The sequence below is a fragment of the Sycon ciliatum genome, chromosome 1, assembly GCF_964019385.1.
Source record: "Sycon ciliatum chromosome 1, ocSycCili1.1, whole genome shotgun sequence".
In the NCBI taxonomy this organism is placed as follows: Eukaryota; Metazoa; Porifera; class Calcarea; order Leucosolenida; family Sycettidae; genus Sycon; species Sycon ciliatum.
In genome coordinates, this window is record NC_088643.1 from 66002372 (window position 1) to 66019458 (window position 17087).

Sequence of the window (17087 nt, forward strand, 5' to 3'; positions counted from 1 at the left end):
TCTGTTTACGCAACTTCAGTCTTGTTATGTTGTTACCATCCTTAGTCAATCGTTGTCGTTAGTCTCGTTGTTAGTACCTATTACATTGATGGCAGCCTCGAACGATGAGCGGAAAGCACCGTTAATTGGACCCCACCGCGTTTCTGAACCCATGACGACCTGAGAACGATGCAGAATCCCGGTTCGTCAGTCCATCCATACAGCAGATCGACGCCGTCACGTACGCATTTCGGCAAAATGGATCACCATCATTCTTCAGCGAGTTCCCATGCCCGGTATGTCCCTGGACTACAGCCACCGGTATATGTACGACCCAAGCGACGTCGGCCCTTTCGTCTTCGCCCATATTGCCGATTTTGCAAGCAGATTGGCCATGCCATTGCGTATTGCTATACACGGCACATCTTCTCTTCAACCCAGGTATGTCACCATTCTTGCTCTATCCCTACTCAATCATCAACCCGGTCAAATGCAACTGTTACTAGTACACATGCCACCCCTATCGTGCAAGCTACGCCGCGTATTATGCAAGCTCCCCCATCCAGCAGTAGTTTCCATTCTGTCCTGATGCTCCTCGCTGCCATATTCCTCTCACTAACTCGTTCTGCTGCCAAAGTTGTTCCCCTGCTAACATCTCTCACATTTAGTGTGTTTGCTACACTACACGCGATACACAAGGCCCTCCACGTTCCTTCAGCCACTCCATCCCACAGACAATCCCAGCCCCAGTCCCCGTCACACCATTCGATCAACAGCCTAGGACTCACAACCCTCCATATACCTTCATGTCCGTCCAGATACATGCGTTACCCAGTTTTAGATCGCCCAACATTCCGTCCCACTGACACTCCCCTACAACCGCTTTCTCCCCGGTCTGACCACAAAGTGTCCTAGCCTTTTCGTTACCCATCCCGATCATGTCTACCCCGTTCCGACCAAGCAATCCGTTTCAGACCCAAAATACAGTATATCCCGCAAGCACGCACTCCAATAACCAGTACAAGTAACAATGATTAAACCGCCACATGGTGAGCGAGTCCTTTTCGGTTGAACCGTCCCAGAGAGACGAGAGTCAAGAAGTTTTACCGTCCACAATAAGAGTGACGCGATGGAACACGTCCCTTGTACCGTCCAATACATGTATTGAGACGCGAACACATACATGTACATTTTCCAGCTTCACAGAAACGCAAATCCTTCACACATTATACACACAGGGTCCCTACTTTATTATCAGTCTACCAAGCCTTGTTTAATACTTTGGAAAAATCACGAGGGCGTGATTATCTGTAGGAAGGGAGGGTGTAGTATCCCTGCCTTGATAGTACTGAACTGTAGCTGACTACTACATCTACATCTATTTTTACCTCTAATCATGTCACATGTACACGTACACGCACGGCATGACTCTTGTCACTCCTTTGCTGACAAGCCTGCAAAGCTAATTATATCACTTCTCACCACTTGTGTTTCCCTTGCGCTTGCTGGATTGCATACTACATATCTTTGCTAGTTTAGATCATCACACCTGTATGTACATGTAGAATTAACACCCACATGTTGTACTGAACCTCCCTGACCCTGGCTGAGGTCATGCGGACAGTCATGACCCTTTCTAGATCCTGTTTGCATCCATTTGCCAATGCCCTCCCTGGCCTCTGTTCTCCTCCAAAGTTCCGTTTGCTTCTTTCATACATTTAGATACTGTTGCTATGCCTTCCCAAGTTCTGTTTGGACTGACACAACAGACTTCTGCCCTTTTTCATGACTCATGGCTCATGCAGACTCTATGATGATCTCCTTCCTTTTCGCCCTATAAAAGCTGCCATGCTTTACTCATTTCTTCAGAGCAGAGCAGAACATAACAGAACAGAACAGAGTCCCTCCTGGCAGATTGAGCCGGAGCAGTTGTATACATAACTTCAGGCAGATTGAGCCGAAGAACATAATATTAACCAGTCTTCTTGTGTGTGCCTCCTGATACCACTCGGCGACCTATTACAGATGGCTGTGCCTCCCTGGCTGTCATGGAGGCTAGGGTGTCCCGTTGAGCCTTGCCCCGTGATTGTGCGGACTATGCTATGCTTCTCTTGCTGTCTGATCACATGCGACGTCATCATTATGTGATTTGTTTTCAATCCTCCGCCATGGCAAATTGTGTTTTGTTCGCCCGTAAAAGAGGCTTTTACTACTAAAAAAAAAAAAAAAAAATCTGCAGTGCCGTTCAAACCTGGCGCGAGATACGCACAGAAGTACGTTTGTACGATTTTCTTGACCCGGGTTGATTTCAACCCTCCCCTTGGGGGGAGGGTTGAAATCAACCCGGGGCGAAATTTCAACCCGGGTCAAGCGCAATGCGTCATGTAAACGCGCAATTCATTTTATGCACATGGCGGGTTGAAATCTGACCCGGGTCGAACTCAACCCGGGTTGAAACGCCTCATGATCATGTAAACACCGCCTCAGTGACTGAAACTCGTACTCTCCGTCGTAGTGTAGTCTGGTACTCGGGACTCGGGACTCGGCCGCCCTGTTAATGAGTGTTTATAATATCAAGAGTAGATAATCTACTCTTGGTGTTATCATGTTCGTCATCATCGAAGTGTTTATGTGACAGTCACGTGTTTCTTATGCTAGACCAAAAGTTGAAGTTTTCAATCGATTTTCTTTCCTAATTCGAGAATTCTATGTGTTTATGTCAGACTCACAGAGTGGATTCCTCACTGCACTCCTGAGCTGACACTGCTGAGTGCTGAGTCCTCAGCGTCTACGTAGCTACGTAGATCTACGTAGACTCTATCATGTCATGACGTCAGTCTATTGACTTGTAACATCAACAGTTTGTTTTGAGGAAATACTGTTATAATTAAATTTTGTTATTGTCTTCGCATGCTTTAGAGTTGAGGTTCGTGTACCTTTCTCCCAGCTTAGGAGTTCATTTCGCTCCGTCTACCTTTACTTGTTCCACCTATGTGGTAGCCATAGTCTCCACTGGCACCAGGTGCTGACGCTCGGAGTGAGTGCATGGTGAAATTTTGATCTCCCCCCAGACATTTGAATTTCACGAATTATCTTTATCACCAGTCGTGAGTAGATCTACTATAGTAGTCATCACTTCGCGTTTCCTAGCACTGAACAGCTGAGCGGAGACGCGGAAGAGTAGGCCACCATGTCTTCAGAAAAGTTTGAGGACATCGAAGATGACTTCAGGTTGAGCCTTGACTCATTGAGAAAACTGGTCGAGGACAAGATACCCAAATTGTCAGGAGGTAATTATCTCCAAAATGTCATCAGTATTGCTTTTAGCCATCGAATAATGTGTATATAGAATTTATTACTGTCCGATCACTCATCAATAAGTTACGAGTTATGACTAACAGTCCACCAAGGTAATGAAATAAATTCTCAGATAATATGCAGGCAGATAGTGCGACAAGGCACAAACTGACAGGGATATTGAGATATTCGACGACCTGGCACCTAGCTCCAACACATCTACGAAGCGCAACCCTACAACCTTGCAATTTGGAAGGCTCGGGTGTGGAAAGTTCTAATGAGGGGAAGGGATGCGCCGCGGAGATGTGCACGAGCTATGTCCTCGGCGACAAAGAATGTCAGACGTTACAGGATGATGATGGCGAGACTAGCAAGACCATCGGACAATAATATCTGCATAATATCTCGTTACCTTGGTGGATTGTTCGTCATAGCTCGTAACTCCTTTCTTCTTACTTTACTATTGGCTCAGCATCCGAGTTTCGATCACTCGTTATTAGTGTTTTTCAAACTCGAACTCTGAGTAACAGCAAACAAGCACCTGGTTGTGTCGTTGCTGTGTGACTATTCTAGTACACCGAGGCTGTGCGCCTTAACCTGCAATAGTGCTCAAATGCCCGGAATGGACAGAGTGTAGTACGCAAGAGGTACACAAAAGGAAGCCCTATTTACTTCCTTTTGTGACTATTCTAGTACTTACTTCTTGTGTTGTGGTGGCAATACATGTGTTGATAAAGAATAGCAGCGCTGTGTATAATGATCTCAGTATGTAATACACCTACTAGCACTGCTACACGTATAACTATGGAGTCCATGTACACTTGACAGTAGCAGGGTACAGGACATCTCAGTCAATGGATGAGATTTTACCGTATTTCCCGGAGTATAAGCCTCGCCTGGAATATAAGCCGCACCCAGATTTTTGTCACGAAATACAGACATTGCAATTTCAAATTTGGACTTCACGGAGAATTTCAAAGTTTTTAGGAAATTAGAGGCCACATGCCACGTGGCATGTGGCCTCTAATTTCCTAAATACAGACATCTACCCTGTATTTCATGGTAAGCCACACTGACCTTTCTGAAAGAATTGCGACTGTTTAAAGTGCGGCCAATACTGCGGAAAATAGGGTAGTTCATTTTGTCTTGATGCAATGTAGATGCACAGCCTTGGCGGTACGCGACAGAAATGCTGTTGCTACTTTCTGTACATAATTGGTATTAAAATGCGTCGCGACTTAACTCTTATTCATTGACTGTGATGTCCGATCCTGTTACCATGGTTACTGTGTACTATACTGTACATGGACAGTAATGATGGACTCCTTAATACTGCGTTTAGAGCAATTAGGTAGCAATGCCGGTTAAATTAATTTAAGGGGGACGGGAGGTTCGCTGGCCATCTTGCGGTGCCCGTTATAAATTCGCTTGAATCTCAGCACTCAAACATCAGAATTCCTTCAAATTTTCAGTATATGTTCCTTGACATCCACTGACGACATTGCAACCAAGAACTGTGGAAAGTATACTGGTATCATGGAGAAATGCAGGAAAGCAATTTTGGAAAAAATGCGATAGCCGGGCATGATTTCTGCGCAGTTTTTCTCAAACATGGTCACTTGAAGATAAACACATAACACTGCAAAATGATCAGGTACCAAGGGGCTAGGGCTGTTGCCTAAGCACAATGCGATTACAGTTCCAATGGTGTGCCACTGCAGCCTTGAAATAACAATGCACGTGCGCAAGATAACTTGACTGAAGTTCAAGGTCCATTATTTTGTTTCTAACAGAAGATCTTGTGTCCTAAGAAGGCAACGGATCTAGAATGGACCGTACAGAACCAGAAAATATATACTTTTACATACAAGATATGTACAGCATTTCTAAAAAACTGCGCGGAGTGCCCATAATACCCCTAAAATCAGTGAAAAATGCACCTAAAAATTACATAAAAAGGACTGATAGTGGAGTGCTACTGAAATATTTTCACATATCTGACCTGAAGTTGCCATTCAGAAACCACCTTTGTCATATGTAGTGCCCTCTTTCTCAATAGTGGTCTCCTCTCAGCCTTTCCTCTGCCTCCTTCTCCTTTTCCTGCTCTCCTTTTCCACTGCTGATGACTTGCGGAGGGACTTCTTCACACGCCATTGGTCTTCTAGCTCAAGCGCTGCCTTCGTGTGATTGCCATCAATGCATCCACACTCTTTCAGCACACTGAGCAAGGTGATAGCGCCGTTGTTGAAGTTGAGCACTGCCAAACTACTTGCCAGCTGAACGGTGTCGACGGAGCAGAAGCCTTCCTTCGGACACATTCTCCAAATGACGTTGTTGAACGACTCGTTCGCATTCTGCGTTGCACCCATCTGGTAGCGCTCCAGCAGACTTCGTTCGGACAGCTGCATGTAGATGGGCTTCACGACTTCGAACACAGCCTTTGGGAGAGGGTTCTTATGCTCATAAGCTTGGCGTGCACCACTCTGCGCCTGCTGCCACTTGCACCACGAGTCTGGACCTTCCGGACAGAATTGATGCTGCGGCGTAGCATCTGTTGAGCAGCAGTGCATGAGCCCAGCCCAGATCTCCTTGGCCATTGCTTGCAGGTCTCCGACATTCCTCCTGACGGCATTGCCATAATTGGTCTGGAGACGCTCCATCTGCCTGTCAGTGAGACGGCCCTTTCCACTGAGACCGATGCCATCGCTCAGCTTCATGCCCTTGTGTTGCCGCTTCAGTTCCCGGAGCCTATTGCCAACACGCTTCTGCACATGGCCTATGCATTCTTCCTTGCTGATGGCAACACCATCATAAGGGTCCAGGTCGCACACCTTCTTATAGCCTTTGGAGTCGCCATCTCCGATGTACGACGTGTACATGAGGCCTCCGCGTGTGCCCACAGACCGCTGCCAAATATCGCACGCAGCTTCACTCTCCATACCGGATGCAGATGCCGCTGTGTTTATGCTGCACTTGTGATTATCCAGCCAGGTTGAAAAGGCTTCCTCCGTGATTGCACCACTTCGCTTCTTCTCAGTCCAGATCTTACATTCGTGACAGTATCGACCCTTCACTGTGATGTCCAGTACACGGCCGCTCTGGAAGGAGATGCACGCGAACACACCATACAGCGACGAATATCCCCTGCGCATCCAAGTGCCGTCGAACGTCACTGCGACGTGGGTGGAATCTGTCATGGCACGCAACTCAGCTGCGGATTGAACCATGTCAGTTTCAGCTAGCTTTACGGCTGCAGCAAGGACAACTTCCTGGTGGCTGCGGTAGGCTTTCTCCGTTACAGGAGGAGGAAAATTCATTACGCCGCAAAACTTTCGGAGTCCACCATGGCCACGTCCAATGCATCGCATCGCCAGTACAGATCGTCGATTCAGATCATAGCTCCTGCCAATTTTCTTGCTCAGAGACGTACTTCCACTGTGTCCACACAAAGCGCATTGAAGTCGCAGGGTCGATCCAAGTCCAGTGTCATGACAGTTACTGATGATCATGTCTCCCTTCGTGCACTTCCTACAGACAGTAAATTGATCCATCAGTTCCTGGAGACACTGTAAATCCACGATCTTGTAGCCAGAGACAGACTCCTCAACATCAGGATAGAATGCATCATCATCATACTCCTGGCAGCTATCACTGGATGACTCGTCTGAATCACTGTCACTCGAGCACACAAGCTCAGATTCGAATTCCATGACCATATCACTAAGCCATTTTGGCCTCGACGAAATCTTCCGAGAGGAAGCGCTCTGCGCCGCTTCAACGGTGCCTTCTTCCACAACTGGTACAGAGCTTGACTGCTTTGGGGCGTAGTATCTCCTTTTCTTCCTCCTATGGCCACTTCCAGAGCTGCTGGTGCTTCTCTTTCGGTTCCCCATGTTCACTTTCACGATCACAAACAAAAAAAACAAAGATTTTTTCCTTCGCGTGGCCGCCGTGGCGCTGCAGAACGTCATACGCGATCAAGGAAGCACGTGGCAGCTCTCCATGACTACAAAAACAGAAGCCAGGGTCGCTTACCTGGCGAAGTTGAATCAAAAACGCTTGATTTTGGACTAAACCAAAATCACAAAATTAGGCAATTGTAAACATTTGAGTATTTACATTTGAAATTAATTTTATCTCGACATACTTTAGCTCATAACTCCACTTCTACTGAACCGATTACGCTCAAATTTGAAATTCTGGCACTTCAAATATCCTAAGACAAGATTCCATAGCAAAAAGTTCAAAACTCAGAAATTCATTTTTTGACCCTCTGAACCTCCCGTCCCCCCTTTTTAAAGGGGAAGTCCGGTGAAAAATTTAAATTTCAGGGTCGGTAGAGTTTCGGGCGCTAAGTCGAATGGTGTTGGTCCCACGTGTCCCCGACAAAGCGTTCTCGAGATATTTCCGTTTGAAAAACTGAGTTTCGGGGGTGCGCCATGACGTCATGCGGCTGCGCCACAGCCTCCGCAACGTCATAGCGTGCAGCTAGGTCAAAAGGAGCGCGTGAAAGCAATAGTGTCAGTGCTATTTCAAATGATTTGGCGACTGATATAATGGTGGTGCAAGCGACCCCGAAGACCTAACACTCCTTGTGAGAGTGAGGATGCAGCCATGGCTGACCTTCATGAGTTTGGTCTGGGGCTGAGAACCTCGGTATTCAGCTGAAGAAATGGCCGCACGGGCCGGTCAAGAGTGAGCGCTACTGAGTTTCCGACTGATGAAGAAGCAGCAGCTATTGCAGACGAGGCTGATATAATTATCAGATCGCTGGAGAGCAGGGTCGCCAAAATGGAGAAGAGTGATGCGAGTGCTCTAGATGTTGTTCCATACCGATTCGCTTAGACTCCAGTAGCCTGCCACATGGTGATGTTTTGGTGCGAACTTGGCATATTTCGGACTACTCAATTGGAGAACAGTGCAGGCTCTTTGCACCATGGGCACGGCTCTTCGCTTGCAACGCTATGGAATCTGAAAGTTCTAGGTCCGAGAGCTGTTCGCTGTTTTGTCACTTGTCACGGTTGTGCACTCATCGCTGTAGCATAAAATAATGAGGCCGGACTGGAGCGGAAAACTAAAATTTTCTTTCTCAAAGCACAACCACCGGCACCGGCAAGGAGAAACGCACGTTCTCTGACTGCATGACTGTACAATACGACTGATACGAGTGTAGTACATGACAAGTCCGTGTGTTGACTAGTTTTCTGAGTCTTGTGTCTCGAGTCTTGTTGTAGCTAGCCCAGCACGGCAGTGCGGGAGTAGTTCCGTGTGTGATGAGTTTGTTGACTGCACTACAGCTAGCATGCACGCAGCGCATTGCTACTACCAAGAGTAAAATTATACTCTTGCTACTACTAGAGCCGTAGAGCACTGACGGAAAAAGTCCAACTCGGAAAGGGCTAAAATACGGTATAACCTCGAGGTTTACCGAGCTGCAAATCACAGGGTACGTAGTGTTTGTAACACTGAATCGAATGGTCTTGGTCCGAAGAAGCTGCGACAAACGGTTCCCCAATCGAACGCGCTCCGAATATGACCATTTTGTACACGACTAGATGGTGTGGCTACCTGGCTGCACGCTGTGACGTCATCACCTGGATCTGGGTGATGCGCGCTTAAATTCGCACATGTTCGATTGGGCGTATCTGACGAACCATAGGCCGCAGCCTCCTCGGACAAAGACCATTCGACTCAGCGACCCGAACTCTACGGACTGTGAAATTTAAATTTTTCACCGGACTTCCCCTTTAACACCGATTGGTCGCGGTTCGCCTCTCGGGCGAATAATAGTGATGTATTCACGTTGTGCTAGCCAGCTTCTTCTCGGCTGCAGCCAGCTATGCCTGTTCTGTAGCAACCGGGCCAGTTCCGTTGGCCAGGCGGCCCAATCTGTGGCGCGGTGCTCTGGTATAGCGGGTTGCTGCACAAGTGCCGTCTTAGTCGCAACCAGGGTCTTTTTACCAGGGCAATCCCTACAGGCGATTGCAATTGTTAGTCTTGTCACAGGCAAAAGAGCTTGCGTAAAGGGCTGTTAAATATGGCAAAGGAAGCTGCCTGCCGGGAGTCGGATAGAATTCCACCTGTCCGCTGCCAGGCAGGGCAAAGCATGGAAACCGTGGCGCGAAGAAGCATTAGGCAAGGCTAAAGTGAGAGCGGTCTGCCCTCTAGACTAGTCGGGGCTTCCATGTGGTCCGCATTTGATTTTGGAACAAAAAGCTGAGCAAGCAGTGGGCTGCGGCGGTGACCATGTACACATTGATAGACAAGGCTAACCATATCTTTAGTTATAGCGGGTGGCGAGAGGAATGCTTTGGTGGCTCTTGGGTGGCATGGCGGACAACCAAACGTTATCCTAAGGCTCCGCTTGAGACAATGAACTAGCTTGTCGTACATAGTTGTTGAGATTGCATGCAGGCAGCAGTTGCCTGTCTATTCCAGGGTGGACTGGACATGTATATTATAATAATTATACGCATTACCACGGCAGCGTCAACCAAGCAGTAATATGCTTGATCCACACGTTCGCTTATGCTGGACATTGAAACAGAGCAGATGTAGACATCTCCTAGAGAATGGGGCTCTACAAAACCAATGATCAAAGTTAGTACTTCGGTGACGTGGAGCGTCGTAAAATTGGTCTCCTTGGCTTGGGAAAAACGTCATCATTATTGTCTCTTCATGTAGCATCATGGTCAATGGGTGGCTAGATAATTATTTCAAGTATATGTCTGAGGTTGAGTTGCCAGATAAAAAAGGAACGATGCGCTCGGACAGTGAGATGCTGCCATACCCTCCCGTGTGCGGCGAGCTTGCGGCTGCTGACATCCGCAGTAACTGACCCTACCTGCTGCTCGAAACTGAGGTGCTGGTTGACCAGCACTCTCAGATAGAAGATTGAAAATTGAAAGATGACAGAGGCGAAACCGAGGCTTATGTACATTGAATACTGGTACAGTAAACACCTGTCATGGCGACCACTCGGATAAGGCGACCACCTGTCCCTGAAGACCATTGCAACCAGGACCAGGGGGTGCTGCATAAGGAGACCGCCTATTAAAAGAGACCACAGTTTAAAGGTCCCTTGAGTGGTCGCCTTAGACAGGTTTCATTGTGCATAGTCACTAGTATAAGGGACAGGGCATTTAAAATCGGTTTGCTCACTGGTACTTGTGCAGAGTGAGAAGTTCCTTCACCCTCTGTTACTAGATCACAATCCTTGGGTATGTACTTGAGCAGGAAGCTCTTCTGCAGTTCTGCGTTAGCAATAGTGGTTCAGTAAGCCCCAGCTATGACAACTCACCTGGACAATATAGTTCATTTGCTGAGAGCCGACACAGTGGTAAGAAAAAATGATATCATTGATAACAGCTATGCGCGAGCTGGACATGACCTTGGCCACATGCATGCATCACTCCGTACCGGTGTGGCACACAGCTGTGCGAGAGCTGGATTTGATCTTTCGCGGACCTTGCTGAGAACTGTCTGCGTTTCTTTTCGTGCAGAACAAAGAAGATCGGCAGCGCGAGATGCAGAGAGGCAGGCCGAGGACTGCCAGCACCTGGTTAGTGGCTCGATTTTTTTGGTGTGTCTATTCTCGCATCTGCGCCCGTATCACATTCTATCGCACACGTGTACCATTTAAATAGCAACTGTTAGCGCCCTATCGTTATCATTGATAGAACAGTGTTGGCCAACCATGTTGCCCCTGTTCCTGGTGTTGTACTATCCAGCTGGGAGATATGGATGGAGAGCTGCAGCACGCCCCTCCGAGCTATCGCACACAGATGGGAAACAAGTACCGCAGCTACAAGCGCGACTTCACAAGACTACGGCAAAGCCTGGTAAGCCACGTTTTGTGGAATCCTTCGGTGGTGTCTCTCCCTGTTCTCTTCACTTGGGGCCATCTTGCAATCTGGATTTGAGAGCCTGGTGCAAGTGTGACTCCAACTTTTGTGTAATAGTAGTGTAGATAGAAGTGCTCTGGTGGCTAATTCCGATGGCCACATCTCTTTTGAATTGAAGTTTTTGAAAGTCTTACAGTTGTGTTCACTTTATGGTATAATGACACAAACTGTACATGGAGTATTGTGCAGAGTCTTGTTGTGCATTTCAACAAGTGCTTGTGCGCCCATGGTCAGATCGTGTCTTATGAACCAGTGCCAGCGACATCATCCTGCTTTTCTGTGTGGTGTATGTGTGCGTGTGGACGCACGTGTACATGTGTGTGCTTGCGTCTGTGTGTGTGTGTGTACGTATGGGTAGAAACAATTGACTAGCGCGGCACCTGGTGGTGCAGGTGGACCAGCATACTCTCGACCAAATGAAGTCAACGTAAGTGACTTGTGCCGTGTGTCGCTTGTGTCAGTGTCAGTAGCAGGGAGTAGTAAAATACCGGTACTTTACTACTCACCCTGGTCAGTAGGTTCTTGTGACAATAGGATGACCACACAGACGACTCATGAGTCTCATTGCATTTGTGCGCTATGTCCATTTTGATGTGGCCTGGCGTTGTCTCAGTACCATTGCTTTTTGCTGTGTTCGGTGTGTTTGGAGTGTTTGGAGTGTTCTCCTCTGGTTATGTCATTACAGTCCTGCGTGTATCTCTGTTTTCTGACCTTGTCATAGAGTGCAGAAAACTAATCTTGGCAAACAGGTGGTCTTTATGCTTCATACGCAGATTCGGAAGTATGTGTGTGCAGCATGTTTTGGGGTCCCGAAATAGCTGTCTCCTTAGGCAATGGACACTGCGAATGGGATATTCGGTGTTTGGCCACTTTGGTGGTGGGTCTGATCTACTCACCTCCCACCGCAGTTTAGGAGCTGCATCTGCGCCTTGATCTGTGAGGGTGGTGGCGTCCCAGCGGATGCGGAAAATTCGGTCTCCAGCCGAGTCCAACGCGAACTGTGGATTTTTTTATTTTATTTTTTAGGCGATGTTTTCTTACGGCAGGGGTCCCTATGTCTTTTGTTTTTCCGTGCAGCATTTGGAACATGAGCAGCGCAGTCAGCTGCTACAAGGCACTAACGCCTTAGAGCGAGCGTCGCAGAGTGTAGCACGGTCGAATCAGATCTCCGCCGAGACCGGTCAGTTGTTCACATAATGCAGTGGTGTCTGTGTAGTGGATTTGATGTCTCCTGGTAGAGCTATTTTTCTCCAATCTCAGCACACGGGTGCATGCATGGGGGGGGGGGGGAGGTTTTATAGCTGGACTGATGGCCCATGCTGTTACTTCTGAAGCACTGCATCAACACCAACACGATCAATTTATAGTGTTCCAAGCACATGGTACATCTACTCTACTTGCATGCATACGGGGCTGTAGCGTCAACTCACGACGCAGCACATCATCAGACAATTTGAGACTTGCCTAGGACTGTGATCACCGTTGTTGTGCCGTATGTCCTGTGTCCTCTAACCCAAGCACATAGAACGCTTTAAATACAACATACACTTCAGACTACTGGCACTTCCCAAGATGGTTATGGTTATAATAGGCAATGTGCTTGTAAGTACAACTTTGTTCTGTGCCTTGCTCCCCATTGCATGACTTGTGTGCAGACCAAATCGGTGTTGAAATCCTAGGTGAGCTGGATGGCCAGCGGGAGCAGCTTCTCAATGCCCGCGATCGCGTAAGTACAGCTGGGGACAAGTACACGCATTTTTGTCGGAACTAACGCTGTGATTACTTGCGCATGTGTGTGCGTGTGTGTGTGTGTGTGTGTGTGTGTGTGTGTGTGTGTGTGTGCATGTGCGTGCGTGTGTGCGTGTGTGTGCATGTGTGTGTATGTGTGTGTGTTGGGGGGGGGGGGGGGGCTGTCTAATCCAATGTGCATGTACTCCGTGTGGTGTAGACCAGGTGTGCATCGGGGGTCGATTCACATGGCTTTGCCAGTCCAGTTCTGCGAATTGTGCAGTTACTTCGTGCAAGTCTGATCTGTTTCGCATAAGAGGAAACTCGTGGGTTCTCATCTAGTGCACTTGCAGATTTGCTTGCTTCTCTTGCGACATAATGTACATGGCACATGTTCATGCATTGCTCTTCTCTTGTAATTGCCCAGGTGATTGAAACTGACCAGGAAATGTCTCGCAGTCGAAAGCTGATCCAGGGCCTGGCAAGGCGGTAAGTTCTAGGAAGCCCACGGTTGTGAAAATCGAATAATCTAATAAACACGTGTGTGTGTGCCAAAACTCTGCCCAGCATATAATAAAAAAATACTGAAATTGCCTTTCCCTTTTCCATTCCCTCAACTAGTGAAATGACGTTTGCATGTATTGTGGCAGGTGCTTGTTCAAGGTGTTAAGGAAAGCAGTCGCTCTCCCCCGCCACCATTCACTTTAATGTTCGTTTTGGGAGCTTTTTTTTTTATCCCTCACCGCGGAATGTCCATGCTGCTACTATGTTGCTTTCCGTTGCACAGCTCCTATGTCATAAAGTATGAAAAATATATATCCTATGCCATATTCTTGCGAATGACCAGTTATGTTGAACTCGGATTGTGAGCCAAATAAGTATGCTGAAAAAAGATAAGGACAAAATGTTACGAGTTATGACTACCGTAAAGTCGCGGATAAAAGCCGGGCTTATAACTATAAGCACATAAGCCGCTTTCTGCATCAGGCTTGAATGCAAACCATGCTTATATGCACCACACTTGCTTAGAAGCCAAGCTTCTACGCGCGACACGCGTAGATCTACCACTGACTACCGGTATGGTGGCAGTTTTACTATGCAGTCTGTACATAGCACATGCACTCTTGACCTACCCGATCCGCGCTTGCATAGAAGCCAGGCTTCTACGCGCGACAGGCTTATATGCACTTGACCCGTTTGATTTTCAGGCTTCTATCCGCGATGTGCTTGTATGCAAACCCGGCTTTTATCCGCGACTTTACGGTAACTGTCCACCAACGTAACCAGATCTTTTACAGTCAGCGAGTGCGACAAAATGGCACAAAACTGACAAGGAGTACTGAGACTCGCTGACTGTACAAGATCTGGTTACGTTGGTGGACAGTTAGTCATAACTGAACTCGTAACATTTTGTCCTTCTCTTTTATCAGCATGACCAGTTATGTGTTGGACAATTGAGCTTCGTCAAATCACGCTCTGGGACCACACCAGTCTGACAGGCGTGCGTGTGCTCAGTTTCCTCGCACGGCCACATGCATGCAGTCACACATGACCTTGGCCACATGCATGCATCACTCAATATCGGTGTGGCACACACAATACCTTGGCCGGGTCTGGTTGTTGACCTCTGTAGCCGCGATGTATATTGCTGTGTGCTGTGTGCTGTGGTATGCTATCCAGGGTACTCACCAACAAGCTGATTATGATCATCATCATCCTGCTGGAACTGGCAATCCTTGGCGGCGTCTGCTATTGGAAATTCCACTGAGCACCTACCATCCTGCAGCAGTGTCTGGATGATACGATCTCGTTCAGCTGCAGCCTCATCCCTTCCTCTTCATGGTGATATCCATGTTTTCATAATTACACTGCATGCTGTCCCACAGTTTGTCCCACAATCTGTTCATACCAATGTTTTTGAGAAAGTTTCCTTCCACCAGCGATCGGTCGCCTGCATCTCCATGAAATCAAGCAGTGAAATGTCCCCCGTTCAGCTGGCCTCTGTCGGCCGCATTTAAAAATCTTCTTTTGTAAAAGTGCCCTGCAATTAGTGCGGGGCTGCATGCCTGCATGCATGCGCGTATATGGGTGCGTGTGTGTCTTTGCATGCATGCGCACTTGTGTACTTGGAGGTGTGTTTGTCGACTTTGAGCAAGCAGTAGTGCCTGTATCAGTGTATGATCCCAGCAGCCGCATGGCGCAGACATTTTCTTTTTCAGCCACAGGATTGGCTTGATGTATAACTGTGGCTTTTTTTTCCCTGCCGCCGTGCCCACATGCACCTCTAGTGTGTGAACCCAGTGCATAAGAAGCAGCACATCATGCGAGGAGGCAGCTCCACTTCACAGATTACCATGTTATTACACTAGAGTAGTATTTTTGTATTATCTGTTGAAGCCCTGGCTCGTTTACTTTGACTTTTATACCTATCTCGTGGCACGCACGTTGATTTTTTAAAACTGTTGTGCGTGACTGGAAGCGTCATCACTGCTCTGCATGGCCTTCTGCTGTATTCGCGGAGCGAGTTTACTTTTCTTGCTGTCATAATTATTATTATCTTCTTCTTTTTTTTTAAATCATTACAATCACGAGCACGTATGTTCTAGCAATGGCGTATGTTGTGATCTGTTGGCGTCGTCTGACAATCACAATCAGCACAGTTGCTTGTTGGTCAAGTGCACTTACTTGTGTGTTGGGCATGCTTGTTGCTATGTGGAGTTGAAAAAAAACAAAAACCAGGCCAGCAACCGGATTTTCATGGCTCACTCATCGACCCAACGTCCCCGACAGAGGCCAAGTATGTCCGTTTGGTTTTAGCGAATTCAAATAAAGAAAACAAACAAAGTCCCTGATACATAAACCACGGCTTATGTACATGTACTCTTGCTGATACAGGTACATGTACAGAGCGCCCCGTCTCGCGAGAGCGCCCGGCGCCCCACCTTGATTTTACAGCCAGAGAAAGGAAAATCGTATGGCAGAGTGCAACGAAGTGTGTACGATGTGAGAATCTTAGTGTACTAAGGTCACACTTGGCAGGTTTTTGTGTGGAGCGCTAGCTTGTGTCCTCTTGAAGGTACGGATTGACTGCAAAACGTGCAATATGTGTACAAGGTTCATGTCGTATGACCGACCTACAGACAGCAGACCACCTCCACAATACGACCACGAAAGGATGAGATGGTGGGGCGCTTTGGCGGTACTTTACGGTACATGTACTTGTATCGCTATGAGGCAAAACAGGCCACTGCAATGCATTCGTTAGCCTGTTTTTTGTTTGTTTGAGGAATGCCGGAGGTCTTTCAGTTCTCTCTGCTTTGCTAAGGTGATCCTCGACATTGGAGAAGTCGCTTGTCAAATGACTCAAGTTTTTTAAAGTCACGTGCATGGTATGTGGTCGCCAGGGTAACAGATTTACTGGATATTCAAGTAGCCATTGCAAGCTTGGTGGATAATGCTGGCAGAAAAACTGGCAGAATTTGGTACATTTCCTGGTATGTCAGTTCATGCATGTTTGGTATGTGGGTAAAGAACTGGAGCAGAATTCAACGAAGTGCCTGTCATAAGGTGTGCATGCCAGTTTCACTGCTTTTCGAGCGGAATCTGCCAATTCTTCGAGCAACATCCACATCAAAGACTGGACCAATAAATCTTACAATTCTCTCCCTCCCTCCCTCCCTCCCTGCCATTGCGACGTCGTCTAAACACCAGTGACCTGACTGTTTCACACGAAGAAACCTAACCTGCATGCAAGTAGAAGCAAATTACAGTCACACTTGGGCTGTTAGGTGCATGCAGGTCGCCATGCAACCAATTCTTTAGTTATGTCCATTGGTTGTCTATTGTTCTCACACTATATTTTCACCCTTGCACCTTTTTGCCATACCTAAGTCCTTCTATGATTGTGTATGAGCCTATGCGGTCCCGCATTTTCCTTGTTGTTTTTGCCTACTAGGCGGCCTTGGCAGATAATGCTCGAAAAGGTGGCAGATTCTGCCCGAAAAGCAGTGAAATTGGCAGAACCATACAAACCTTATGGCGGGCAATTCCTCGAATTCTGCTCCATTTCTTTATCCACATACCAAACATGCATGAAACGTACCAGAAAAAGTACCGAATTCTGCCAATTTTTCTGCCGTCATTATCCGCCAAGGCCTATGAACAATGGCTACTCTTCCT

The 17087-nt window shown here is 47.4% G+C and overlaps 1 protein-coding gene across 1 annotated transcript; it reads left to right on the plus strand.

Moving 5' to 3' along the window:
* The first annotated feature begins 2858 nt into the window (after window positions 1–2858).
* Window positions 2859–15567, plus strand: LOC135804934 (vesicle transport through interaction with t-SNAREs homolog 1B-like). Its single transcript, XM_065318913.1, has 8 exons — window positions 2859–3269; window positions 10779–10837; window positions 11007–11117; window positions 11539–11607; window positions 12258–12360; window positions 12836–12906; window positions 13336–13397; window positions 14589–15567. The coding sequence occupies exons 1-8, from the start codon at window positions 3170–3172 to the stop codon at window positions 14674–14676; spliced, it is 663 nt and encodes a 220-aa protein (XP_065174985.1). The 5' UTR covers window positions 2859–3169; the 3' UTR covers window positions 14677–15567.
* The last annotated feature ends 1520 nt before the right edge of the window (window positions 15568–17087 follow it).

Bases quoted from the DNA above. Each gene is read 5' to 3' on its own strand.
- LOC135804934 (XM_065318913.1), top strand. From the start codon at position 3,170: ATGTCTTCAGAAAAGTTTGAGGACATCGAAGATGACTTCAGGTTGAGC. The intron at 12,361-12,835 runs GTCAGTTGTTCA...ACTTGTGTGCAG, and splicing joins TCAGATCTCCGCCGAGACCG to ACCAAATCGGTGTTGAAATC. The intron at 13,398-14,588 runs GTAAGTTCTAGG...TATGCTATCCAG, and splicing joins ATCCAGGGCCTGGCAAGGCG to GGTACTCACCAACAAGCTGA.